The sequence below is a fragment of the Zosterops lateralis genome (assembly GCF_965231275.1).
Source record: "Zosterops lateralis genome assembly, chromosome: 17".
Lineage (NCBI taxonomy): Eukaryota > Metazoa > Chordata > Aves > Passeriformes > Zosteropidae > Zosterops > Zosterops lateralis.
Genome location: NC_139777.1, coordinates 2,434,659 through 2,459,133, shown reverse-complemented (window position 1 = coordinate 2,459,133; position 24,475 = coordinate 2,434,659). Strand labels below are relative to the sequence as shown.

The 24,475-nt window shown below is 47.0% G+C and overlaps 1 protein-coding gene across 3 annotated transcripts; it reads right to left on the bottom strand.

The window, feature by feature from the left end:
• Positions 1-948: 948 nt before the first annotated feature.
• On the bottom strand, positions 949-21,475 carry RILPL1 (Rab interacting lysosomal protein like 1; the record flags this gene model as incomplete). 3 transcript variants are annotated; one of them, XM_083874202.1, is made up of 8 exons in its annotated part: positions 2,265-2,380; positions 4,695-4,782; positions 8,007-8,099; positions 8,602-8,774; positions 11,434-11,661; positions 12,545-12,663; positions 17,779-17,929; positions 21,182-21,454. In XM_083874202.1, the coding sequence occupies 8 exons, from the start codon at positions 21,416-21,418 to the stop codon at positions 2,375-2,377; spliced, it is 1,095 nt and encodes a 364-aa protein (XP_083730328.1). In that variant the 3' UTR covers positions 2,265-2,374. The 3 variants fall into 3 exon arrangements, with proteins under 3 accessions (XP_083730327.1, XP_083730328.1, XP_083730329.1); XM_083874203.1 differs by lacking the exon at positions 4,695-4,782 and adding an exon at positions 5,602-5,677 and having other exon boundaries at positions 2,273-2,380; XM_083874201.1 differs by lacking the exon at positions 4,695-4,782 and having other exon boundaries at positions 949-2,380; positions 21,182-21,475.
• Positions 21,476-24,475: the final 3,000 nt, after the last annotated feature.

Sequence of the window (24,475 nt, the reverse complement as noted above, 5' to 3'; positions counted from 1 at the left end):
GGGCTGCAGAGACGTGGGGAAGGCTGTCCTGCCTCGTGCAGGGGTTTGGTGTTGGCTGCTCTGCTGTACGTGCACCAGGCCTGGAGGTTTCCTTTGTGTTGCACCAGCTTAGCTCGGGTCTGTGCAGTTCCATTATCCCAGCTCATTGCTCTCAGCTGATTTCCAAAGGGATCTGCTTACTCAGGCCCACGTTCTGGCTTTGTTTCTGCTCACTGCATCCCTTCTGAATGAGCCACACGACTGAGCTGTGCTCAGTGGGGTCAGACACAATTTAACTGCCTGATGTGACTCTACTGCACTTTTTGTTTTCTCATATGGAAGCAAAGCCACATCTTGACAATTGAAGTATCATTAAATTAAGACACTCTCCCCATTTAAGAGTTGCTTTTCACAGGAGGGGGGAAGTGCTGCTGTTTTAAGGATGTTACCAAAACATAACCAGGTAAAAACACATCTACCCAATACCCACTGTGGACTCTGGTCACAGTGTCTCATATAAGGCCTTTTATGTCCCCTCTGCCCCGAGCTGCAGTGGCACCAGGGCACAGTAAACACTTCCCTGCCTAGAACAGAAGGTCCATGTTGGAATGAAGCAATTACAGCCACAGGAGCAGGGAGCACACAGCCCACCACTGCAAGGAGAGGTTTTACTACAGATGGGCTAAGAACCATTTGCTACTCACATTAAAAATCCCCTCTTGGCTCACCCTGTAATAAAAACAACTGGCCTGCACTATGCCCTCTGGAATCCTTTGAGAGTTCCTCCTACACTCAGTACCTGGAGTAGTTGGAGCTTTGCTCCAGCCTGAGCTATATTTCCTGTCCTTGGTGCCACTCCTGAGAAGAGGCTCTACAGGGCAGGGTGTGGTGCCAGGAGCAGCTCCCAGCCCCTGGCACTGAGCTGCACATGCAGAGCTGCCCATGGCCCTGCTGGCACAAGATTCCAGCATGGACCTTCCCAAGGCCACAGAGACACCTCAGCCCTGTCCTCACACAAAGCCATAGACACCCTCTCCCACCTGGTCAGGTTCCTTGTGGAGTGTGTGGAGCAGAGATGGGGAGAGCGCTGGCTCAGGGTGTCCACAACGCTGACACTGTGGGGTTTTAGTGTTAAAAGGACAACCTTGGCCAGGTCTGGGGTCTCACCAGCTCAGCTGCAAAGCAGATCCAGCCCCTGGGGTTTGGTTGCTGGGCTGTTTGTGGTGAGTTCAGCCCTGTAACAGGGGCTACCCAGATATCTGCCACTGCCAGAGGAGCAGCCTCACACACAGAATTCATCTGCTCTGCCCACGTAGTGTTTAGTTAAGAGAAGAGGTCGGGGTCATGTCTAGGTCAGTGAAATAGTTCACGTCAGCCAGCTGAGGATGTGTTTCCCTCTGAAGTTGGGCAGTCTTACCTAGACAGGAAACTGAAGTGTGACTTAATTAAAAACCTGTCTGTGGGAAAGATCTAATCCCTTTACAGCAGCTGCCTGCTACAATGCGAGGAAGTCCCTGGTAAGAAGGGAAAAAAAAATCGAGGAATTAAGATTCCTCCCTGTAATCAATTTGTTTTCCATTAATACTGCAGAACACAAGGCACGCTCACCTCATCCATCGGCTCTTCATGCTTTAGGCACTATAAACACAAGGGAAATGTACAGCCAGTGTCCCTCTCAAGGCTACTCCAGTTATCACTGTGGATTATAGTGGATTTCCAAGGGGTGGCTCTGCGAGATGCCGATGCCAGCGGCACTGACAGGACACAGCAGAGCCGTGGGCTGCCACCAAGGGCGTCCAGCTGTTGTATCCCTCTTGAAAAAACTCTTACAGAAATAAAAAGCAAACAACCAATAGTGTTAACAAACAGGGTAAAAGAGTCTTTGCCCTGAACTAGATATACACTGCAAACAAACTTCTAATAATGGCACAGGTCCTTTTTTTTGGTTTAAAGAAGCTTGTGTTACTGTAGTTAATGCACGAACAAGATCGTTGACTTGTTATTCTGCACAAAACAAGTCATCTAGAAGCTTCCATGTCCCAGGGTGTCAGCAACTGTTACTACAAAGCTTGGGTTCCTGTTTGCAGCAAACAGTCACCAAGTGAACAGTGAGGGATCCCTTTTGGAGAGTCTGAAATGACCCCTGAGGTGTGCAAGGCAAGTAAAAGTGACGAGCTGCCGCGATGCTTTACAGAAGCTTCTTGTTATGAGACTGTCGAGATCTACTGCAGCAAACCAAACACCTCAGGGCTCGAGTCACAGGTGTTGCAGGGCTTCCTGTCCTTGTTCCATGTAGGAGTCGTCTCTGTTTGAATGTGACCATTCTCCAAAAGTTTCCTGGAACTGGACATTTTTCTGTGACGCCTGCATTCGTTTCTTATCACGGGAGAAGAAACTAAACCTTCCGGGCAGGGAGCAGTGAGGGAGGGAGGGAGAAGAAAGAAGAGTGTTTACCATCCTGAAAGCACTTCAAACACCCACCCCAATACACAGCACAACAAAACACCCAGCAAAAAATCTCTGTTTGCATCTGCAGGAAATCAAGGCAGAGCAGCCTGATGGGAGTGCATGTCAGAACGTTGTTAGGGATGGAATCATTGCAGTCTCAAGCGGTTTGGCTACAGAAGCTTCAGATAAGCTCTAAATGCTGTTGACTCTACAAGGTGCAGGTATCATTTAGATGTAGGTTCCCCCTTCCCCAGCCCTCAGGTAACGAAGCCACACGATCCAGGTTAGTTTCTTGGCATAAGTAAAGTGGTATCTTTGGCATTAAATCTGTATATTTTACCGCAAACCAGAAATAGTTTTTTTTTTAAAGTTGTCAACAGGGAAGTTCACAAAATAAGAAAATAAGTCTCCACATTTTTTCCCCAGTGTAGAGGTTTTGATACATAGACTTGATTCCTGCAAATATGAATGAATAAAAACACCTCTGTTCACAAGAATTTGCAGGATGAAGGCTCTAAACAAATGCACACGAGTGTGCACGTCATTTCCTGTCACACAGCTTGGGTGCTCTAAGATAATGACGTACATGAACCAACAGCCATTTAATACAGCTAAAAAACACAGCTGGGAAAATCCTTAGTATTGTTTTATTTGTATGAGATGAAGTTACTGGATTAGGCAAATTCAAGGTTTGTTGTGGGTTCAGTACAGGAGGTGTTAGTGCAGTGTTTAGGCTGGCTGAGAAATGCAAAAGTTGTGGTTCCAGCTACCAAAGGACTGAGCTGGCTGTGGATCCCTTTGGTCTCAGTGCTGGGTGGGGTTCAGGAGGTGAAGATTGTTTTGCCTGCACTGTACCAAGTGTCACACACAGCTGTGATCCAGAACAGGAACTGCTAAATGCTTCCACAGTAAGGGACTGTGCCGACATAACCTCAGCTTTGTTGAGTGGTGGGATATTGGTCAGGACATAATCCTGACCCTGCATCCTCAGCATTCTCCCTCCTCCCACTCTCCCTTCATCCCCCCCAGCACCACAATCCCAACCCTCCCAGCTGCCTTGTGCAGACCAGGGAGTTCAACCTTCCATGTCGCTGATACACAAGAGGCTGGATGATAATCACTGAGAATATTAAGGATAATTACTTGTCGATTAGAAAGGGAAATAAACCATTACACAGGTTAAATGCACATAAATAACAGTGCCAGCAGGACCTGAACTTTTGCATTTCCTAGCTTCAAATGTGCAGCCTTAATAGTGAAATAAGTCTTTTGCACTTAATTAGCCTCGTACTTTTCTACTACTTCCATCACAGGAGCTCATGAGTTCACACACATAAACTGTGTATTTACAGGGCCAGAGACAACTCCAGCTGATAAAAGGAGTGTTTAGTGACTTTCTACAGAGCACATTTGGTCCTGCCTGCTCAGGGTTACTGTCTGGAAGTGTTTACACAGTCAGTTTCAAATGTCAAAACTCAGTAATTTTTCACTTTATCGGGAAATTAGGCAGGAGAAAAATAAGTTTGTAAATCTCTAAAGGGTTCAGCTTTTAAAATTCCTTCTGAAACAATGAGAGTTGTTATTATGGCTAGAAAAGTCTCATGGAGGATGTTTGGAAAAAGCCTGTCTGCGTGGAGAGGAAACTGTGTCGTTGCTGTAAATATAAAGATCACTAAAGCAGCAGTTCTAATGCAAAGAGACTTTGCATTAAGAATTATCAGTATGTCTACCAGGCAGAGCCAAGAATTGGATGACAGAATTGATTATGAAGAGTTTACACTCTATTCCAAAATACGTAATTAGAGACAAAATATACAGGGCATAGATAGAAAGACATGAAAGCAACAGCCTGTAATTAACAGTGGAAATTAATGTGGAAATCAGCCACTCCATTCTGTAACTCTAACTAATGATCGTAACAAATTGTTAGAAATGAGTTTCTCAAAAAGCACTGGTGAGGACTGTGAATAGCCTTGCTTAGGAAGCAGAATTAACAGATGCTGGTTAGAACTGCATATTGCACCGATTTTCCAAGGAATAATGACCGGTTCAGCATGATAACATTAAGGCAAAAGGTGATAAAATGTCAGTTTGAGGATGAGCATGGAGAACTGGGATGAGTACTGACACTGACTGGTCATTCTGATTGGCACTTTGATCCTCTGGGATCCCACTGGCAGCCAGGAGAATGCAACCAGCAGTGCTTGTTAACACGGGGTCATGCAAGAGGAAACCACAGTACCAAACATTTTAAAAAAAATTCCTACAAGGGACACAAGTCTTCTTATTGGCTGCAATGTGGGATCGTCTGGAATCAATCCAGCTGCTACCATGGGCATTATGGCTGTAAAGATCCTGGTCAGGAAAGTACAGATACAGAAGAGATAAGACTGGAGCAAGGGAAAGAAAAAGCATTCCATTAAAAAGAAAAGAGGCAAACATGATACACAGGGGTTACTTGGAATTACAACACGGGACACGTTACAGGGAGAGGGGGATCTGCATCACCCAAGACAGCTCTCCTCAGTGAAAAACATCTTGTTTAGAAAAAAAACAGTTATTGTAGCAGTTTCAATTGCTTTTGGATTTCTAAAAGATACCACTTTCCTGTTGTGAGGCAGCCTGCAACCTGGGTTGGATTTCATCAAGGTATGACCACCTCTAGCAATGCAGAGCAGAGTGCACGTTCTTGTTCCAAGAGACAAACAGGCACAGACACAATGAAATGAAGGATGAAGGTGTATGTTAAGAACTACAAAACAGGACTCTGCTGTGACTACTGGATATTGGCACAGGGTTAGAGAGGACCAGCATTACAGTTAAAGATTTCACAAGGGTTACAAGTTGATATTTTCAAGTTAAAAACCAGTATTGCAGGCTGAACTCTTAAAATAACCTCCCAAGACACTCTGTGGTTAAAGGGCCTGTGTGTCTGTTCCAAAAGAATCTGTGTTACTTCTCATGCAGAAAGATGCCAACTGCAGGCAGCTGAATGCTTTTGGGAAACCTTGCAGCTGCTCTGGCAGGAGCACTTTGGAGCTGGCTCACAGCAAGACGGGTTCTTTGTGAGGGTTCAGCACTTCCACTGAGCATTAGACAATTCATGCAGCACAAGGGGCTGAGAGAGCCGAGTGCTCTGTGCCCAGCCAGCCCCACACACACCTCCAGCCATACCTGGAACACCCTCTGTTTGTCTAAGGGTTCTCCTCACAGGTTGTCCCTTGTGCCAAATATTTTTTTGAACTGTGGACTAATGTCAATTAAAGATGAAGTTGAAATCATTTCACTTGTGACCAAATGCAGCTCTCCCCAACTCACTAACTGCTGTTCTGAGATTAAAATTAAAAACAAATGGGCAAACGCTGTTGGATCATTAGCAGCAGCCAGGATTTCTATTTTTATGCAACGTGGCACATCCTGAGCTGCAGAGCTGACAGACACACCAGCTTTTGTAGACTGCAAGAATAGGAAGAAAAACTCCTGGCTGTTTGAGGCATGACATCACTGGCAAACAAGCACGTAGTCTTAAGGAGAAAACAAAAGGGTGTTTTCTGCTCCAAACAGAGGGAGCATTTTTAATCCTTGGACTTTTCCTCCTCAGTAAAGCCTCCTGGTTACATTATTTCATTAAAACTCTGCCATGTGATGTGGGAGAGATAAATGTACGAGTCAGCCAGTCTGAGATCAGAACTCAGAGTTTTGCCCCAAATGTGCCAACCCAGGAAAAATGCTGATTTCTGTAGTTTCTGTTTTCCTTTCTTTATGGACTTGCAGCACTGAATCACCTGAGCACATCTTGGATGGCACAGGCTACACATCCCCATGGCTCCTTCCCTCAGACTCTGCCTGGTGAAGGGAAAAAGGGCACATTGCACAGGCAGGCACAAAACTTCCCTTGAGAGGGCTCCTATTTTTGTACTTCAGCTCTTTGTTTAATCAGGAGGAAAACTCTGAAAGAGAAGGAAAAGCCACCCCACTTTCCCCTGTAAAGGCACTCTGCATGCAGAGAGCAGCACTGCAAGTTTCCATCACCTCACTGGGTACAGAGAGTTTATGTGCCAGAGTGTTCCCCAGGCAGCCAGAGGGACCCTGGAGAGGGAGAGGGGAGCTCTGGGGACACTTTGCAGGGACAGCAGCTGGGGCAGGAGGTGTTGGGACAGGACAGGAGCTGCACTTGGCTTTTTTGGTTTGCCCAGCAGTGACATTTCCTGACTTTTTAAAGCCCAGCTGCAAATACAGTGTTGACAACACACAGAGAAGGGAGGAGGGAAGGAAAATAAAACCCCACCAGAGAAATCCTATCCAGACAGGCTGGGAGAATGAGACAAACCTGAAAACTGTTACCATCCTTCAGATTATTCAGGTAGAGAGATTTATATTCCCTTATTTAATATGAGAGCTAAATGGAGAGAGAGCAGAGTGAAACCTGGGGACAGAACATGACATCTGAAAGAAGTAATTTCAGCTTAGGCAGAGTAAAAACAAATACCTCACCAACATGTGCTCTGCCTCACAACCTCTATTTACATTTTTATGCTGCCTTTGCTTCATCAAAGGCAGCATTTCAAATCAAATATAGAAGCTGCAGAACACAAACTGTGTGAGCTGAAACCAGCCATTCCCTACAACAGAATCAGCTTTCAAAAGCTCTAAAAGAAATGTAAAAGAAAAGAGAAACTACACACTGAAGATCTTGTGTGATACAGTATTATCATCATCACCATCACAGCTGAAGAATAAAAGCTGAAATCCAAACTCAAAGTGTATTTTTTGCTCATGTGAGAGGAAGGTTTCTCTCAGCACAGGCAGAAAAAGCTGCAGTCTACTGCAAATAACCAACAGTGCCCTCCTGACTTTGTGGTGTTTTGGGTCAGTCCAGATCTTCCTATGGAATTTACTCTCACAGGGCTGCTGCTGTTATTAAACAAGGACTGAGGGTTGTGGACATGAGGACAGGATGGAAGAGTTCTTTATATGGAAACAACTGTTCCAAAATCACTTTTGCAGTTAAAAAAGTTAAGCTTCCGCTATCACAAAAATCCAAAGAGTTCCTATGAGATTGGAAGACTTGATTTGGACTAAATAAATGTACAGGAGGGAGTTTCAGCAGAGAAAAGGACTGGCCAACACAGTGATTTTATAATTCAGTGATATTCTAGTAACATCTCTGGCAGTAAGCTTTGGTTCCTACAGCAGCATTCATATTTCAGGAAAAGGTGGGGCTCTTTTAGCCAAGTGCCCAAACTCTCAGCAGCAAATCTGCTCAGCAAACAGAAGGTTTTGTGCTGCCCACATGGTTCAAGTCAGGGTCTAAAGGCTTCAGTCAACAGGGAAATGGGCACAGTGAGGTCATGGGAAAATGATAATCCAAGACTGAAAGTCGTCCCAGATCAAGGCAAAAGTTTTGGCCAAAACCAACTGTTGTTTCACATCTGCCAAGTGCTCAATTCAGTATCTCTCTCATATGCAGTAGGAATGTGGTTATCTGAGTTTTTGAAGTCTTTAAAATTGTCCTATGCATAAGAAACATTTGGTATTTACAGACTATATCCAGTATGCTCAGTAAATCTGCTACTTACAGTCGTTTGATTCCAGATTCAGGCTGAGTTGAGGGTTTTGGCTGAATTATGGGTGTAGGCTGTGGGGATCTAGTTTCTTCTTCCATTTCCTCACTTGAAAGAAAGAAAAGATAATTAATGTTTTCCTCCCAAGCCACAGAAGCACTTTGAGATCTACAATTCAGTCTGAGGTAGCACTATTAATGGAGGAATGCAAAAAGACCTGCTCAAAACCCATTAAAATCAATTGAAGTTTTTTATCAACCAAGGATCAGCACCTAGAACTGGGTCTCTGTTCAATATTTCCTTCCCATTGTGACAAGGAGAGGGAGAAGAGGAGCTGATTGAATAAAAGGTCTAGAAATTTCCTTTTAGACCCACTCCTATTCTCATTTTTGAAGTTCAAATGTATTAAATGTTTGCAATCTTTGTAGGATTCAGGGCAGACCTGGGAGTTAGGGCAGGACAAGGTTCAAACTTGAGGCTGTATTTTTGCAATCTCTGCACAAGCCTTTGCAGAAACATGGACAGAATTTTAGAGCACATTTATTGTTTCTACATCTGCCCTGTGGCTCCCCTGAGAATATCATCCAACAGGAGAGGAGATGTAACCCACCTTTTGTAATATAAAAGCTCCTCTTGAAGCAAAAACACTCTGGATTTCAGTTCATTCCTCTCGTGAAGGACATCCCGGAGCTCCTGCAGGGTGAATCTCGGGCGGTTGGGATCCTTTAAGTCCATTGCCATCTTTTCTGCCTCAGAGAGACAATCATCATTGTTTGGTTCTGCCTAGGGAGTGAAATGTGGGCTTTAAATTCATTGTCCGATGTCAAATGTCCAATTTTTGATAATTCAGTTTTAGGAATTTATACTTTTAACAAATGGAGTAAATCAAACATCAGGGTTTTTTTATATAAACACTGGAAAGGTCGTGCAGTTCCTTCCAGCTCCTCCCACAAAGAGATGTCTCCAAAGTGGAGATTTAAGTTACTATCCTCTCTTATGTTTTCATTAAAACCCAGGAGAGGTGTTAGCACCAGATCTGACTACAAAGTGGCAGAAGTCTGCAGATGAGGTGTTTATACATGTGTATACTTGCCTCTTCTTTTCCCCTAAGAGTTCACTGGAAGCTTGGTGGAATTTTATCTCCCACCACCCATTTTTTGTGGCTCCCAACAAGCCAGAATTTGCTCTCTAGGTACAATTCTTGATTCCCAGGCCTGTGGGGCTGCTTCCTATCACCTCCAGCACTTGCTCAGAACTCTGTGACACAATCTGTTTGTGAAAACATGGTCTGTGTAAGGTCAGCACACAGGAGACCATTGCTCAGGTCCTGTGCTGTTGTTCCACTCAGTGGCTGTGCAGAAATGATGAAAAATCACAAGGTTCTGGGAAGGGTACTTGGAGAGTCTGAAAAGCAGCTCCAAGCCTTAAGAGGTCTGCAGGGATTATAACAATATAAATAAACACAGGACACTCTGTTCCAGGAAAATACATTTGAAATGCAGCAAAGTCCATTTGAAATGTGATGCTTTTTTTGCAAAGACTGATAGAGGCCAGCACATGAAATCAGAGCTGTGAGCAGCCAGGTCAGCTGGAGGATTACCTCCTGGGAGGATGCAGAGATCAGAGTCTCAGAGCTCCTGTGTGGCAGTGACAACTGGCTGGGATACAAACTGGAAATGTGAGGAGTTGAGTAGTGAAATTCCTACACAGTCCATTTTTTGTAATCCTGACCCTACCCTCTTCTAAGCTCCAGTGTCTGTGAAATGGTTTTGGGATCCATGGTTTGAGGCTGAACTTGGCTAAGGCTGGTGCAAGGTGAATTTCAGGTGAATTCCAGTGCCTGTCCTGCAGGGATGAGGCAGCAGAGAGATGCTCACTTGGGCACTGTTTGATCACCCTTTTCATCCAAACACATCCCTTTGGAATACAGACTGATGCAACCTAAGAAAAAGTTCAAAGGAATGTACCCAAACACTTTTCCTCCCTCTTTACCCCCTAGATATGGGTCTGAGCTGGTGTCTCTTCTTTTGGTTGTATATTTCTGCCCAGAGAAGCTATTTCAGATAGATTTGGCTCCAGCCAGCAAAGACTGAGCAGCCTGTGCCCAATGCAAATGTCCTTGACTGAGGCCAACAAGCAATGTCCATCCTGGAGCAGGCAGCTATTCCAGCTTTCTGCTTGCCACTGCAATTCCTGTGTCAGCAGAGTCCTGGCAGAGGGAGCAGGGACAGCTCCAATTAGGAGAGGAGCCATTGCCATGGAACTGATGAGTTGGAGGGAGGTGAAGAATGCATCCTTTCTCTGCACACACTGAGGACACTTTCACTCCTGCTGGCTCCACGCCTGGGCTCCCCAGCCCCATTTACAGAGCTGGGTGCCCTGGCTGAATTAACAGCAATGAAATAATCCTTTTCATTATTAATGCAGTGCTTCCCCCAGCTCAGCAGTGACATGTTAACACAACACTGGCTTGTCACATTCCCAGGGGATCAAGGTACCCCATCAGCACTTGTCTCTGCTTTTTGATGTGTATTTCTGCCTGTTGCCAGTGATGTTTCACTGGGTGTTTCACTCTCTGCTGCAGTCTGCCAGGCATTTACACCATGGAGCTCTTACCAATGCTCTGTGTGATAGAGCTCCTCTAAGTTCTTAAATATCATGACATCCCTTATTGCATTTCCTACTCTCATCATTAGGAAAGGGAAATGCAGTCCATTTGCTTCAGGAATAAAAAAGTAATGTCATGGGCACAAAGGAAAATAGTAGGAACCATAAAGAGGACTAAGGGATCAGCAGATCATCAGTGCATCTTTTTCTCAGGAAGCTCCCCTCCAGTTTGCATTCCTGCTGCTCTGATCTCAGCCCAGCTCCATTTGCAGACTGTCACTTTGCCTGTTCTGCAAGAATCTGGCTCTGCCAGCAGGAGTGTTTGCCTTTCATAAACATCTGTGCTCACAACACTTCACTGCACTAATTCTAATAGGAAGCAAAAACAGAAATAAGGCCAAAGTTGGTTCCTCTAAAAAGTCCCTTGAAATATTTATATGTTGATTTGGCACCACTTAACCAGCTCAGTCCTGACTGATCCAAAGTGCCATAAGCACTGCAGGGAGCAGAGCTCTGCCCTGACTCTGGGCCTGCTTCTGGCACAGTTTTTGTTCCACTGTGGTTTATCTGCCACCATCACCCCCGTGTACCCCTGTGACCCATCTGGCCTTGAATATTTGCAGATCTGGCAAAGCTGAAGTTACTGTTTTGTCTTTGGAAAACCCAGACTCTCCAAGGAATTGGTTTGTTTTCCTTTGGGGGGAGTGTAGGTGTGTCCAAAGAAAATGAAGCAAACACTCTACCACAGCCCTGCCAAAAGGCAAAAAGGTATTTGGCATGAAATTCAAAGCTTTAAAAAAAAGCTGTTTAAAAAGTGATTAGAAGTGCCTCTTACCTTTACTTCCTCCCCATTTTGGCTGGCCTGCTTGTCCTCACCCTGCAGCTTCTCTCTGAGCTTGCCCAGCTCTGCTCTGAGGCTGCCCATCTCCTGCTCCTTGGTCTGCAGGTACGCCTCCAGCTCCACCTTCTGCTCGATCAGCGCCTTCCCCTGCGCCTCCACCACCGTGATCCGGTGCCGCAGGTCGTGGTTGATTTTCATTAACCTGTTCTGCTGCTGCTGAAGCTGCAAAACGTCGATGAAAGGGCTCAGTGTCCACCCAGCCACGAGCCACCATGGCCCAGTCACAAACATCATCTTAAAGTAGTGGGTTCCTGTTGTATTTAATCTGAAAAATTCCTCCCCCGCTCTCTCCTCACCCCCAGATTAGTTTTTTCTAATATCTAATTATCTACTCCAATTTCAGTCACCCAAATTTAATTGATTTCTAGGGTAAATTCCCCTAGCACGGGGAGTTTTTCAGATAAAAGCAAATCCATCATTTCTGATATTAGCTCGAGGATAGGGTGGCTTATGGGATTCTGAATCAAATCCTAACCCAGGGGAGAAGAAAGACAAGACAGAGGAATCCTTAGTGTTCAGTTCATAAGTGCTTTGAGCTCCAAGGCTCTCTCCTAAGGCAGGAGGTGACCTGCAGGGTGTGTGTGGACAGCCCCAACTCAAAAGGCTGCAGCAGCTGCCAGAGGCACTTGGGCAGAGCAGGGATCACCCAGGCCTGGCCTCACTAGCACCAGGAAAGTCCCATGGCCTGAGGACATGAGGCAGTGTGAGGAATGGGAAGCAAAATATGGGTAAGGAGGTCATTCCAGAGAATGTGCCAAATCTCATGTCACGCCTGGAATCACAGTGGAGTCAGTGACTCATCTGAGGGTAAGCCCTGAACAGGTCACAGCTGGCAGGGCTGGCCTGGGCTGAGGTGACCACACTGCATCCCTGGTGTGGGGCTGCACTGACCATTCTGGACACTGCACAGCTCTGCTGGACACTTCATTGGCAGGACTATTAATCCAGCACTCTTTACACTTTCTATATTAACTTCAAACTCAGAACCAGGCTGTGGAAGTGTGGGTGAGAAAGAAGAGAAATAGGAAGACCAAGAGCCACTCACAGCCTCCACATCCTCATTTTTAAGTCCAAGCTCCCGGTCCTTCGCCCTGATTTCATCCCTCTGTTTATCCACCACTTCCTTCAGCTTCTTCATGACTTGCCGCTCTCTCTCTGACATCCCTGGTTAAAAAAAGAACACAGAACACAAACTAAGGACAGCCAGGAGCTGCTGAGGCTGAGAACAATAACAATGAGGAATATTTAAGCAGACTCTGGAAGTTGCCTGCTGGTAGAATTACAGAGATGCTTTAGAGGTTGCTTCAAGGGTAACAGAGAACACAGATGACAGAATCCACTCTATAAATCCACTGCACAGACACTCCTTAAAAAAGGAACTGACAGTCCTCAGAAACATTTATAACAGTGAGTGACAGTGCTGCATCTTGCTGCCTGAGTGGTTTTGCATCAATGTTCACACCGTGCCCCAGGGAGCTTGCTTATCTGTGTGATTATCTCTGCAATCAGCTGGCCAAGGCCTTGGGAAAATTGTAAAAAAGATGGTCTGCATTTTCAGTAAGATGTAAACAACATATCACTGTTGTGGATTGCATCTGGATCAAACCAGCTGAGGAGCACTGAACTAGATTAATTTTTAATTGAAATCCAGTTTTGTGTTTGGTGAAAAGAAGACGATAAAGGACCTTCAGAGGCTACCCCCACTCTGAATGCAGAACCAACATTTAGTCTGAATTATGGTCACATATTTTTCCCTCATGTTTTCCCACCCTTTTCCCATCCTATTGTGTGGTAATTCCTATTTAGAGTAACTGTTCTTGAAAGGAAAATACTTCATAGCATTTCCCTGATGAAAGGAGTTTGGAACAAGAATCCAACACTGATCCTGTCTGAAAAGAAATAAAGGGTTAGATTAACCTTAAATCTGACCAATGAATCATTAGGAAATGTCATAAACCACAAAACAGGAAGCATTCTTCTATTTGCCATTACAGAGATCACTTGGCTCTGGCACTGCAGTGATGCTCTTGAGAGCAGACACAGAGCAGAGGCTTTAACTTGGTGAGATGATGAACTCCCTGCCCTGACTTTCCCTGAGAATGGCACAGAGATGTGCAGTTTGATGGTCCTGGACTGTCACACGAAATCACATCGCACAACATCCTTGAAGATGAAAACTCTGCAACCAGGGCAGTGTGTGGCTCCTCTGGCCAAGCAGGAGCTCAAATCCAGGGTCTGCTGTTAACTCTATTAATTTTGGCAAAGTACTTTGTAATGTGGGTCTTCAGCTTCTTCCATTTATGAACTGCAAGTGGTGCTAATTCACTCCCCACTTTGGGCTGGCTGGAAAGCTGCTTCCTTTTTAATATATTAAAGCAGCTGCCACATCAGAAATATGCTCTGTGTGTATCCAGCCAGAAAGGCTCAGCTTTCTAACATCAGCTCAGACTTGCTGGTCTTGTTCTTCCCTCATCAGAGAAAGCCAGAGTTGTTCCCACAACAGAATTTAGCTGCCTGTCTTTAGGAACTCCAGCTCCCAGGTCAGCTACAGAATGAGCTGATGGATAATAGAGCAGAGCAGGACAGACCTCAGAGAAGGGAAGGGAGTGACTGGTGGATGTGCACTCCTGTGGACTCTCATGCAGGGAGTGGAGCAGAGCAAACAGGGGAACAGCAGCTCCAATCCTCAGTGCTAAAGGATCAGAGCTGTGGCACTGCAGAGAGCAGGGAACTGCTCTGCTGGGAAAGGGACTGGTGGTCATGGCTGGGCAGGAACGTGGTTCACAGGATGTGTTCCTGTCAAGCCCCAGAAAAGAACTGTCAGTGACATGGTGTTCACATTCTAGTGTTACGTTCTCATCCCCTTTAATTCTGTGGTACATTTGCCTGCTCTATTTCTGGACCCTGGTTTTTATCAGCTCTGTGCTGCTCTGGGTTCTAGTTCTTCACAGGATAATTTTTAATCCTTTGCTGTGGTACCAGCTCATACCCACCAGGGAGAACAACTGTCACAAACACAAAGTGCTGCTTAACTATTCTGAAAGATCCACATTCCTCTATCACAACACAGGTCTGGGACTTCTCTGCACCCACAAACCTCACTGGATCCACTCAGTGCAGCCCCCAGGGCTGGGGCCTGACACATCAGCTGTATTTAAAACCAAAAAGAATCCAAAACTTAAAGCAGAGGGACTGCAGTGAAACTTTAGACTGGTGGTTTCACCCAGAAGGAGGTAGCACTAGTGAATGCAGCTGTATCCATTAGTACTTGTGAGGTGCTTTGAGATCTCTAGATAGCAGGTGCTATTTAAAGAAAAAAATACCATTCAGTGCTGACTACTTTCCCTCCCACCGCACTCATTTTTCTTGCTAACATTTGGTGAACTTAAAAGACTTCAATTGTGTGCACAGATCACTACAGTTTTTATTTTGGGAAGGTGAGGGGAAGGAAAGGTGGGGGGAAGGAAAGGTGGGGAGTTTTGTGAAACATTCTCATCTCCTTCCATTTCCTCAGGCACCGGGAAAGAGAAGAGGGAAATCACTAAGTGCCCTAAATGTAAAATAATTATCTCTAAATGGTTCAAACTCTAATAACTACAAGATTTTAAATGGCACACCCAGCCAGCTTCCCCAGGCACATCCTATGAGCAGCTTCCTGTGGGTTGCTGTGATCCTGGCCTTGTTCCAGCAAGAGAAAGGAAAGCAGCTGGAGGGGAGGACACCAAAATAAAAGAAAGAAAAGAAACTGGAAAAAAAAAAAAAAAAAAAAAAAAACAAAAAAAAAACCAACATTCTTTATGTTTAGTGATCTGTTCAGTGCTGTGTCCATACAACATCTATCACTACAGGCCAGGCAGAACCTGTGGCACTGCACCATTACCTAAATACTCAGGACAAGTTCAACACCCCTTTTGAAGGGAACTGCAGGTCCTGCAGCACAGGAGGGTCACACAAGTGCTGCCATCCTGCTGCCTTGTCCCTGAGCACAGGCAGGCTGAGCCAGCAGCTCCCCAGCAGTGGCACAGCAGCCTGCTCGTCCTGTTTGACGCACTCGGGCCAGGTTTGCATGTGGCATTTTCCTGGGATATTCCAATCAGTCAGCACTGTCAGGCAGTGCTCTGTTTGGGCTGGGGAGGAGTGGCTTTAATGGGTGTTACAGACTCATCTTCAACCCCTCCCTTGTGTTTTGTGCTCTGCCACAGGTCCTTTCACACAGCCCTGCTCTGCTCACACTGCTCAGATCACCCTGTTTGCACAGGGCTGCCTCTGCCTCTCCCACCAACACTTCATCGAGCTCAAGTGAGGCTCTGAGAATTAATTGGCAGGGTTGACTCTCAAGGCCTTGCACACCCAAATCAGTGGCCTCTGCTGCCTGTGTGAAAGAATCCCTCACTGCCTGGTGAGTAAGCAAATCCCTGGGGCCAGCACTGAGGGGAGACGTGATCACAGTGCTAAACCACGCTCAGATAGGAGCACTGGAGCCTGCTCAAAACTACTCCAGCTAACAGAGTATTGAGCTTGAAATCCTGCCTCTATGGACTCTGCATCAGACCAAAGGACAAAGACTGAAAAAGAGCAGCAGAACTGCTTTTTGACACTACCCAAACAAGTCATTTGAGAGAAATCTATCCCTGCTCATTAATAACAACATGTCCTAAAAGAAAAATAGGTTTGATATAATAGATCACAATAATTAAATTGGGTTGATCTAAATTAAAGATTTCACTTAAACTGAATATTTTGGCCAAAGAATATCAGTGATCTCAGAATCTAAGCTCTGGAATGGGCTTATGGGTTTTGTTTGTGTTGTCATACATGGGTAGACACAGTAAAAATAACAAGAAAAGCACGTCTGGCATTTGCTTGGCTGGCTGGATGTGAAGAGTATGGCTATATTTAAATACAACCACATGAGCTGCAGTGAGCTAGATAGCCACTGGAAGGGAAAAAAAAAGGAAAGAAAAAAAAAAAAAAGAAAATAAAGGGGAAGCTGGTTCTTTGTAACACAGTATCAGTCTTCATGGCCCATGACTCATTCCTGCCATTCTGAATTTTGCATGAAGTTTGCCAGCCTGATGTTGAGCTACTTCTTTTCCCCTAATTGACTACTAAATTGAAAGCATTGCATTTGTTTTAAAAAGTATCTTGAGAGGTTTAACACTTTTTACTTTTTGAAGGTTTCATTATACTCTTCCCCAGTGCAAGTGAGCAGCACTGAGCCTCAGGGAGAGAACAAGTGCAACTTCCACAGTGTTGGACAGAGTTTCATCCACCTCCAGCAAAGCCTCCATTTAATCCCATCCTCTGGAGGCTGGGAAAGGATATCCCTTCATTCCTAATGCTCAGTGGAGAGCTGTGATGGCTCAGCTGTGTGCTCTGATTTCACACTGCTCAGTCACCCTGCACGCTCCACTCAGGACGTGGGGAAATGGACTTGGGATCTCACAACCCCAAATCCTGTGCTGGGAATGGTGGAGCAAAGGGGCATCTGCTCCTCTGCTCCTGGGAAAGAGCTGTTGGCTGAGCTGTGGCTCAGAGCTGAGGCTGGCAATCGTTTCAGTTGCTGCAGTGAGGTTTATCTGTGCTTGCAGGTACGTCTTGAACTTCATTCTGCCTAAAGAATGCCCACAAATGGGGTGTTCCAACTATTTAGGATTCACCCTCTCCCTGGATTATAAATCTCCTGGCTTATTCTAAATTGGCTATAAGGCTCAGAAAAAAGACAGGTAAAACAAGTAAAGTATCTCCTCTTCTAGGAGAATATCATGATATTTTCCTGGAATATCTCTAGATGTGGGACTGATGCTATTTTGACAAAGAATCTTGATGTGCTGCTTTACAAACAGTTATCCTGACCAGACCAACAGCTGCCTTTGGTTTTGTGCATTATGTGTGAAATAAACACTTGAACAGATTATTCTATTTGTATTAAAGAACATAAGGAGGGCTTAAGAATATTTTTTGCAAGACGAGAACCCAAACAAGTGATAGACCAAAAGATGAAATCTAGACTTTACTTCCAGAGATGCTTCTCAGCCAAACAAAATGTTAGTTTTCTTTCCCTTGTCCCTCCACCTTTTATCATGTTTTCAATGTCATCATGTATTCAGAGATTTTCTATTTAGGTTAAAAAAAAAACAAAAACAAACAAGCCTTCAAAACCCAGATCTGAATTAATCTACAGAGAAAAACCACAGCAGAATATCCAGTCAAAGTATTTTGATAAAATATTGCTTTTTTGTAACAAAGCAAGGACTCAATTTGAAGTAGCAAACTTGCCTTCGTGCTTCTGAAATTCCTCTTCTGTGAAATTAATGTCTTTGTGAGACAAGTTTGTCATCAGTTGTTTATTCTCCTCCTGCAGCTGTGCAATTTGGGTAAGAAGATCCTGTGCTTCCCCTCTCCAGACATCCTCCACCAGTTCTAATTCCTATAGGGTAGATCAGGACAACACATTTATATTTTAAAACATGTTAAGGGTCCTTGACTGGACAATTTACAGATCAAACTAGTAATGATGCTGCTAATTCTTACAGAAAACAATTAAATGAGAGTACTTTGAGTTTCTTAGAAGACATCTTCATTTTCTAATGCCACCACCAGGAAATCAGCCACCACAGTCCCCTTTGCCAAATGCTGAATGTAAATCCCTGAGGGAATCATTCCTGATACAAACATTTTTGACACATTACCCAAAGGATGGCTCCTTATGCCTTGCTTTGATGGGAGCACCAGGTTAAGGAGGTTCTGTGTTAGACAAATAACCAAACATTCCCCTCCTGCAGCCCAGGAAGCAGCTGCAAAGTTGTCAGAAAGCCCCCAAACCATCCTCAGGGGTGGATATGCTCATTCTGATAGGAAAGCTTGGTCTAAATTCCTGTGAATTGATGAGTGTGTGACCCAGTGCAGCAAAGCCAGAGCTCCTGGTGAACACAAGCCCAAACTGTGCTGCTTCCTATGTAAATTGTTCTCTTGGAATGTCCTGACTGTGGTAGCAGCAGCCAGGCCAGTCAAAACAGCTCCCATTTGTCGGGACACTCCGTGTCAAGAGCAGCTGTCACCGATCCTCATGAAGGTCAAATCGGGACAAAAAGTAAAAAGTCCTTAAGGAAAACAGTTGTATTTAGAGCTCTGCTTGTTCCAAAAGCTCCTCAGCATATCTCACTTCTGCAGTGGGGGGCATTCCCTGCTCCATTTTCACTTATGTTCTTCAAACCAAAAGCTGCATGCAAATCCCTGGAGCCAGGCTGAGTCACTGCTGACTTTCACATCCATCCACATGCTCCTTTCCTACCTAACAACAAAACACATTCAGAAAACAACGCAGCCAAGCACAGCTCGAGGCTAAAATAAGCTCTGCTGAGAGATTAAAGGATAGCTCTCTGCTTTGAATGCGTGCTCTGATAATGGGAAGTCATGTTCCTGGTGACTTTGGGGTCAAAATGCCATTTTATCCCAGCATTTATTGCTGTATTGCTGCTAAAAGTGCTGCAGAAAACATCATGTGGCAAAGAATAATAAATAGCAAAGGTGTGGTAAGCTATGCAGACCTAACTATTAAAAAGGAAAGAAAATGCCATTAATCATCTATTTTACTTGAAACTCTTTATCTTGAGAGAAAAGTAAATCTGTAATGAAATTGCTATTTCCAAAAACCTGGACTATTTACAGTGATGCTGCCTGTTACAACTCCGTAGCTAAAATAATGCAGTGACCTATTTTAGCAATAAACCAGCACATTCATCACTTACAAGCATATTGATAAAACCAAAATAGAATGTACACAAACCCCCAATCTAAAGTTATATATGGCTGCACTGTAAACACACACTATCCTGAGGTTTGCCTGGGCAAACTTGGTCATTTATTGCTATTGAAGAGCCCAATGAATTGGAGCAGAAATTAACTTCTGAATCCTCATTAATGGAAGTACCAGACAGGGGAGGCACATCCAGGGCCAGGCAGCTCAGGGAGCCCCAGGCAGTGGGTGCTGAGCCAGGTTTACATGAAAAACAGATTCACACATCAAGTTTAAGAGCTGTAATATCATAAACTGATGCTTGCAAGGACCACTAAAAACTTTTCTATTTTTTTTTTTTTTTTTTTTTTTTTTTTTTTTTTTTGAGGCTTTGAGGTCAAAAACTATTTCACAGTATCTGATTTTTTTCTGCTTATCAGCACCTGTCCTGTGAAAGAGTCTTCAAACCCTCACACTGGAACAGAGAAGATGTGAGACCACAGTTCCATAGGGACCTTGTGCACTGGGAACCAGCTTGATTAAAAAAAATAATAAAAGGTATGTATTATGCAGTTTATTTTCCTGTTAAAACCTCTTTAGTCTGAAGTAAATTGTTTAAACACTCCCTGAGCCACTTCATGTCCCTCAGAGGAGCTGACAGGGCAGAGCAGAGGTGGGTGACTGGCAGGGGGATCAGCTGACACCTTTAGGAAACTTTTTAACACTTAGAAGAACTTCAGAAACATCGACACAGAACAGCTTGTCCAATGACACTGGGTCAGTTATCCACTTCACCGGCAGCTTTTGGTAAATATCCAATATATTTGTATCTATTCTCTAGACCTTCTTTTTTCATACTCTTGAGATTTATCAAGGCTTTGTACATTAAAGGTCTTTTACCTTCCTTTTCAAAGACATTGCCCTGAGATTTCCTCTGCAAAATGCTGCAGGGTTTATCCTGGATTTTCCATATGCTGGGTGAAAGTCCTTTAGCTGACTCTTCTTAAAATATAAAACTGGGATTTATCCAGTTAAGACAAATCTGGAAGTTCGGGGTCTCTCTTCCAGGAATCCCCTGTGTCCTGTTTTATCCTGATTCTGTGTATGGACTCAGGACTGGCACGAGGCAGCAGTGATGATTTAGCACAGTCATTTACCAGAAGAGCCATTTCTTGTCTCAGTTATCTGCATGGTTTAAAGAGGGGAGCTGCCACTTTTACTGCAGTAACTGGAGCGTGCTGTCCTGCCAGAAGAGGCTGACAGGGGCAATGCTCTCTGCTTTAGTGGGAGTGGGCTCAGGAAATGCTGTGATCACCCCAGAACAAGCCAAGGGACACTTTGCCATCAGAGGATGGAGCAGTGATCCGGCAGAGTGCTCTTCCCCACTCTCAGCTCTAACTCTGCTCTGAAATCACTCGGTTCTCCATCTCTCTCCTATGACTTGCCTAGCCCCAAGTCTGTGCCAGGAAAACTAGACTGCTACATCACTCCCAGCTCCGGAGAGGAAAGTGTATTCTCGTCAGTGACCTTTCCTGGCCTAGCAGGAAGCAGCACTATCCTCCCGTCGGGAGACGGGATGGAGCAGGAGCCCTGCTCGGGGAGACACGGGGGAAAGGAAATGCAGCGACTGGGGAAGGGGTGGAGAAAAGGAAAGGAGGGAGGAAACTTCCAGGAGGGAAGGAAACAAACAAAAAAAAACAACAACACGCCCAAAGGCTGGGCGATGCTAAGGCAGCATCCCAGCCCCTGAGCCCGCCCGGGCGGTACCGCAGGGGTGCCCCGCCCGCTCCCCCGGCCCCGGATCCCGGCCCCGCCGATCCCGGCGCCGCTCTTTGTTTTCCCGGCGGCGGCAGGGGGGGAACCGGAGCCCGGATTCCCCCCGAGCGGCTGCGGCAGGCGGGGACAGCCCTGCCCCGCCGCGTCCCCCCCGCTCCCCGCCCGCACCTTCTGGTGCTTCCTCTCCTTCTCGATGCGGTCCATCCTCTCCAGGCGCAGGCGGTCGAGCTCCAGGCGCAGCTCCTCCATCTCGGGGTTGATGTGGTTGCGGCTCACCAGCACCTCCAGGATCTCCAGCACCCGCACCACCTTGGGCATGAGGCGGGCGATGGCCTCGCAGCCGTGCTGATCGATCACCCGCTCAAACTCCTGCCCCACGGCCGAGGCGATGTCGTACACGTCCATGACCGTCAGCTCCGCCGCGTTCTTCTCCAGGGCGGGCGGCACCCCGCCGCCGTCCATGGCTCGCCCGGCCCCGCGGCGCCCGCATAGGCGGCGGCGGGGCGATCTCCGGGCGGGCGGGGCGCTCCCCCGGCAGCCGCTTCCCCCCCGCGCCCGGCCCGCGGCCCCCGGCAACTCCCGCGAACTCCGGGCGGCTCGGCCGGGGGTGTTTAAACTTGGCCGGGCGGCGCTGGGGGAGCGGCGGCGGCGGGAGGCGGGCGCGGCCAATGCCCGGCTCAGGGCGGGCCGGGGGCGGCCCCGCGCATGTCCTCGGCTCCCGCAGCCCCCCGGTGCTCGGGGCCGTCCCCGCCGGGAGTCGCTGCTCCGCGGGGCTTTGCTTCGCCAGGCGCGGGGGCTCTTCGCCCGGTGCTTGTGCCGAGCATCAGCGGGAGGGCTCTCGGTACCGACCTCTCCTGCGGCTTCGTCCAGGGAGGAGAACCGGGAGTTTGAGGGGACAGAGCTCGAACTCACCCGTGTCCGGGGTTCGGGAGCCGCTCAGACCATGCCGAGGCTGGAGCGGGTTCGCAGAGGGGCAGGGGGTGTCTGCGGTACCCACAGCGAGCGCAGCGTCCAGGGCTGACACACCCGGAGCGGGATGGAGGGACAGTGATGTTCCCCTGCTCGCGAAGAGGACGGAGGCTGGCGGATGTCCGCAGGCACACGGAATGGGGTGAAGAAGCCGTCCTGCAGCACAGCAAGAGGCTGGCAAATCATCACCATTAGGGGGTTTAGGCTCTTCTCTACAAGAGCACAGAAAGTTTACTGAGCACATGTTCAGAGCATCAGTGGAGATTTTACACATACAAGCAGCTTTGCTGGCATGGATCCACTTAGAGAGGAATTTAAATGAAACCAAAATGTGTTTTTCTGGTCAGGGTTTTCAGTATTTTTTGCTTTCAGGTGTGACTGTGAAAGTTTGGGTGTTCTTACTTCCACAGGATTCAGGAAGAGATGCTCTAGATGAGTCTCTACAAATAAGTTAAATGTGCCTGGAAACACTTCTAGGTCCCAGTCTTGGCATTTGCTGTATTCAGAGTAGGAAGAATGTATTTTATTTTGGACAAGATACAAGGAATAATATCAAACACTGGAACTAGCCAGGAGAAATAGCAGTGGGGCTGCAAAAGCCAAGCCTGGAATGACTTGACACGTGCTGCATGTTGTGAACACAGCATTAATTATCTGCTTTTGGCAGATGCAAAACTCCAGTGCACATGAATTGGAGTGATGAATGATGAGAAATGTAACACTGTGACACCCAGACCAGATTTTTTCATGTAATGCTGTCATGAACACAAGGTACAAAATATTGATCTTCCTCATCTGCTGCCAGTGGGTACCAGGAGGGGAACAATCAGTCCCCAAATACCCCAAGCAGTTGCCTAAATCAGAGCAACAACCCAGTGAAAATATATCTATATATCCTTCACGAAACTTATTCCCGAAGTTGAACGCCACAGGATATTGCACAAAGTTCCAGGGAGAGCAGGAGGATGAATAATGGTGTAGTCATCCTTTCCTGGCAAAGGTGCTTATGAACACACAAGGAGGAGAAGCAGCCTGAGCAGAATGTTGGGAGAACACTCTGCAGTACCTCAGGGGAGCAGCTATGCAGTGAAATCATAATTTTGCTTAAGTTTGAGATGAGAAGAAGAGTTTTTGCCACAAGAATTTGGTATTACACGAGTTCCCGTTCTGTTCAAGTGCGGGTAGAGGAAAAATGTAGGGAACATGTGTGGAAAGACTAAAACTACAGCTGAGAAAGGTGAAAAACCAGCACAGTTTGTGGTATGGGAAGCAGCATGTTCGATGCTGGCCTGATCCAAACTCATGGAAAACGACTTGGCAGGAAAAGTCTCTTTTCCAGCCCTGTACGTGACCTGCAGCTCCTCAGGCTCAGCTTGTCTTGCAGAATTTTGTCCACACTGGTCCACACCCTGTGCCTGTGACACAGCAGCTCTGCTGGCCCACACCTGGAGCTGCAGGGACAGAGCACAATGTACTGATGTAAATCTGCCTTTTATCAAGATCGACGCGTCCGAGTGTCACCAGGGATACAATGCACAGATATTTCACTGGAAAGCCAGATTGGGTGTTAGTCTGTAACTCTTCTGAACATCATTAAAACAGCTGGCCACGAAACAGGCTGCCTTGAGCTCAAGCATCAACTTCTGTATTTCTGTTTGGAACGTGAAATTAGCGCTTAAGCATGGTCGTGCAAGGAATGGGTTTTTAAACAGTTACTCTCGGTTGAAGCAGAAACTGGACGTGCCATGACTGTGTTTCCTTAAGCGTGAATAGCCCACAAGGTGGGCTTCCCTACTAACGCCTTAAACATCCCCAAATCTCTCCCTAGCTGCAGCATATTCTGATTTCCCGGTTTTAGCAGCAGCAGCAGCCTCGGCCGCCGTGACAACCGCCTTGTCTCCCTCCCGCCTGCCCTCATTCCCTCAGGGACCGCCTGGATCCCTCAGGAGGTGCCCGGATCCCTCAGGAGGCGCCCGAATCCCTCAGGACCGCCCGGAATCCCTCAGGACCCGCCGGGATCACTCAGGGGCCGCCAGGACCCCTCAAGAGCCGCCCGGATCCCTCAGGACCCTCCCGCATCCCTCAGGTTCTGCCCGGATCCCTCAGGGGCCGCCCGGATCCCTCAGGACCCGCCGCCCCCCCCGTCCCCTCAGCCGCCGTTTCCCGCCTCCCGCCCTCGCCCCGCCCCGTTGCCGGGCAACGCCCCCTCATCCCCGCTCCCCGCGCCTCTCTCCGATTGGCTCCCGCCGCTACCGCCCCGCCTTTTCCCCCCGCTCATTGGCCGCTCCCCCGCGTGGCTCCCGCCTCCCACGCCGCGCGGGCGCTGCCTCATCCCTTTCGCGGCGCCGCCGCTCTTTGTCTCCCGGCGGCCGCCGTAGCGCAGCCCGTACGTGGCAGCGGGGCGGCGGCGGCCAATGAGCGGCGGCCCCGTGCGCCGGAAGGGGCGCGGCGCGGGCCGGAAGCGCCGCTCGGTGCCGCCGCCGGTCGCTCCGC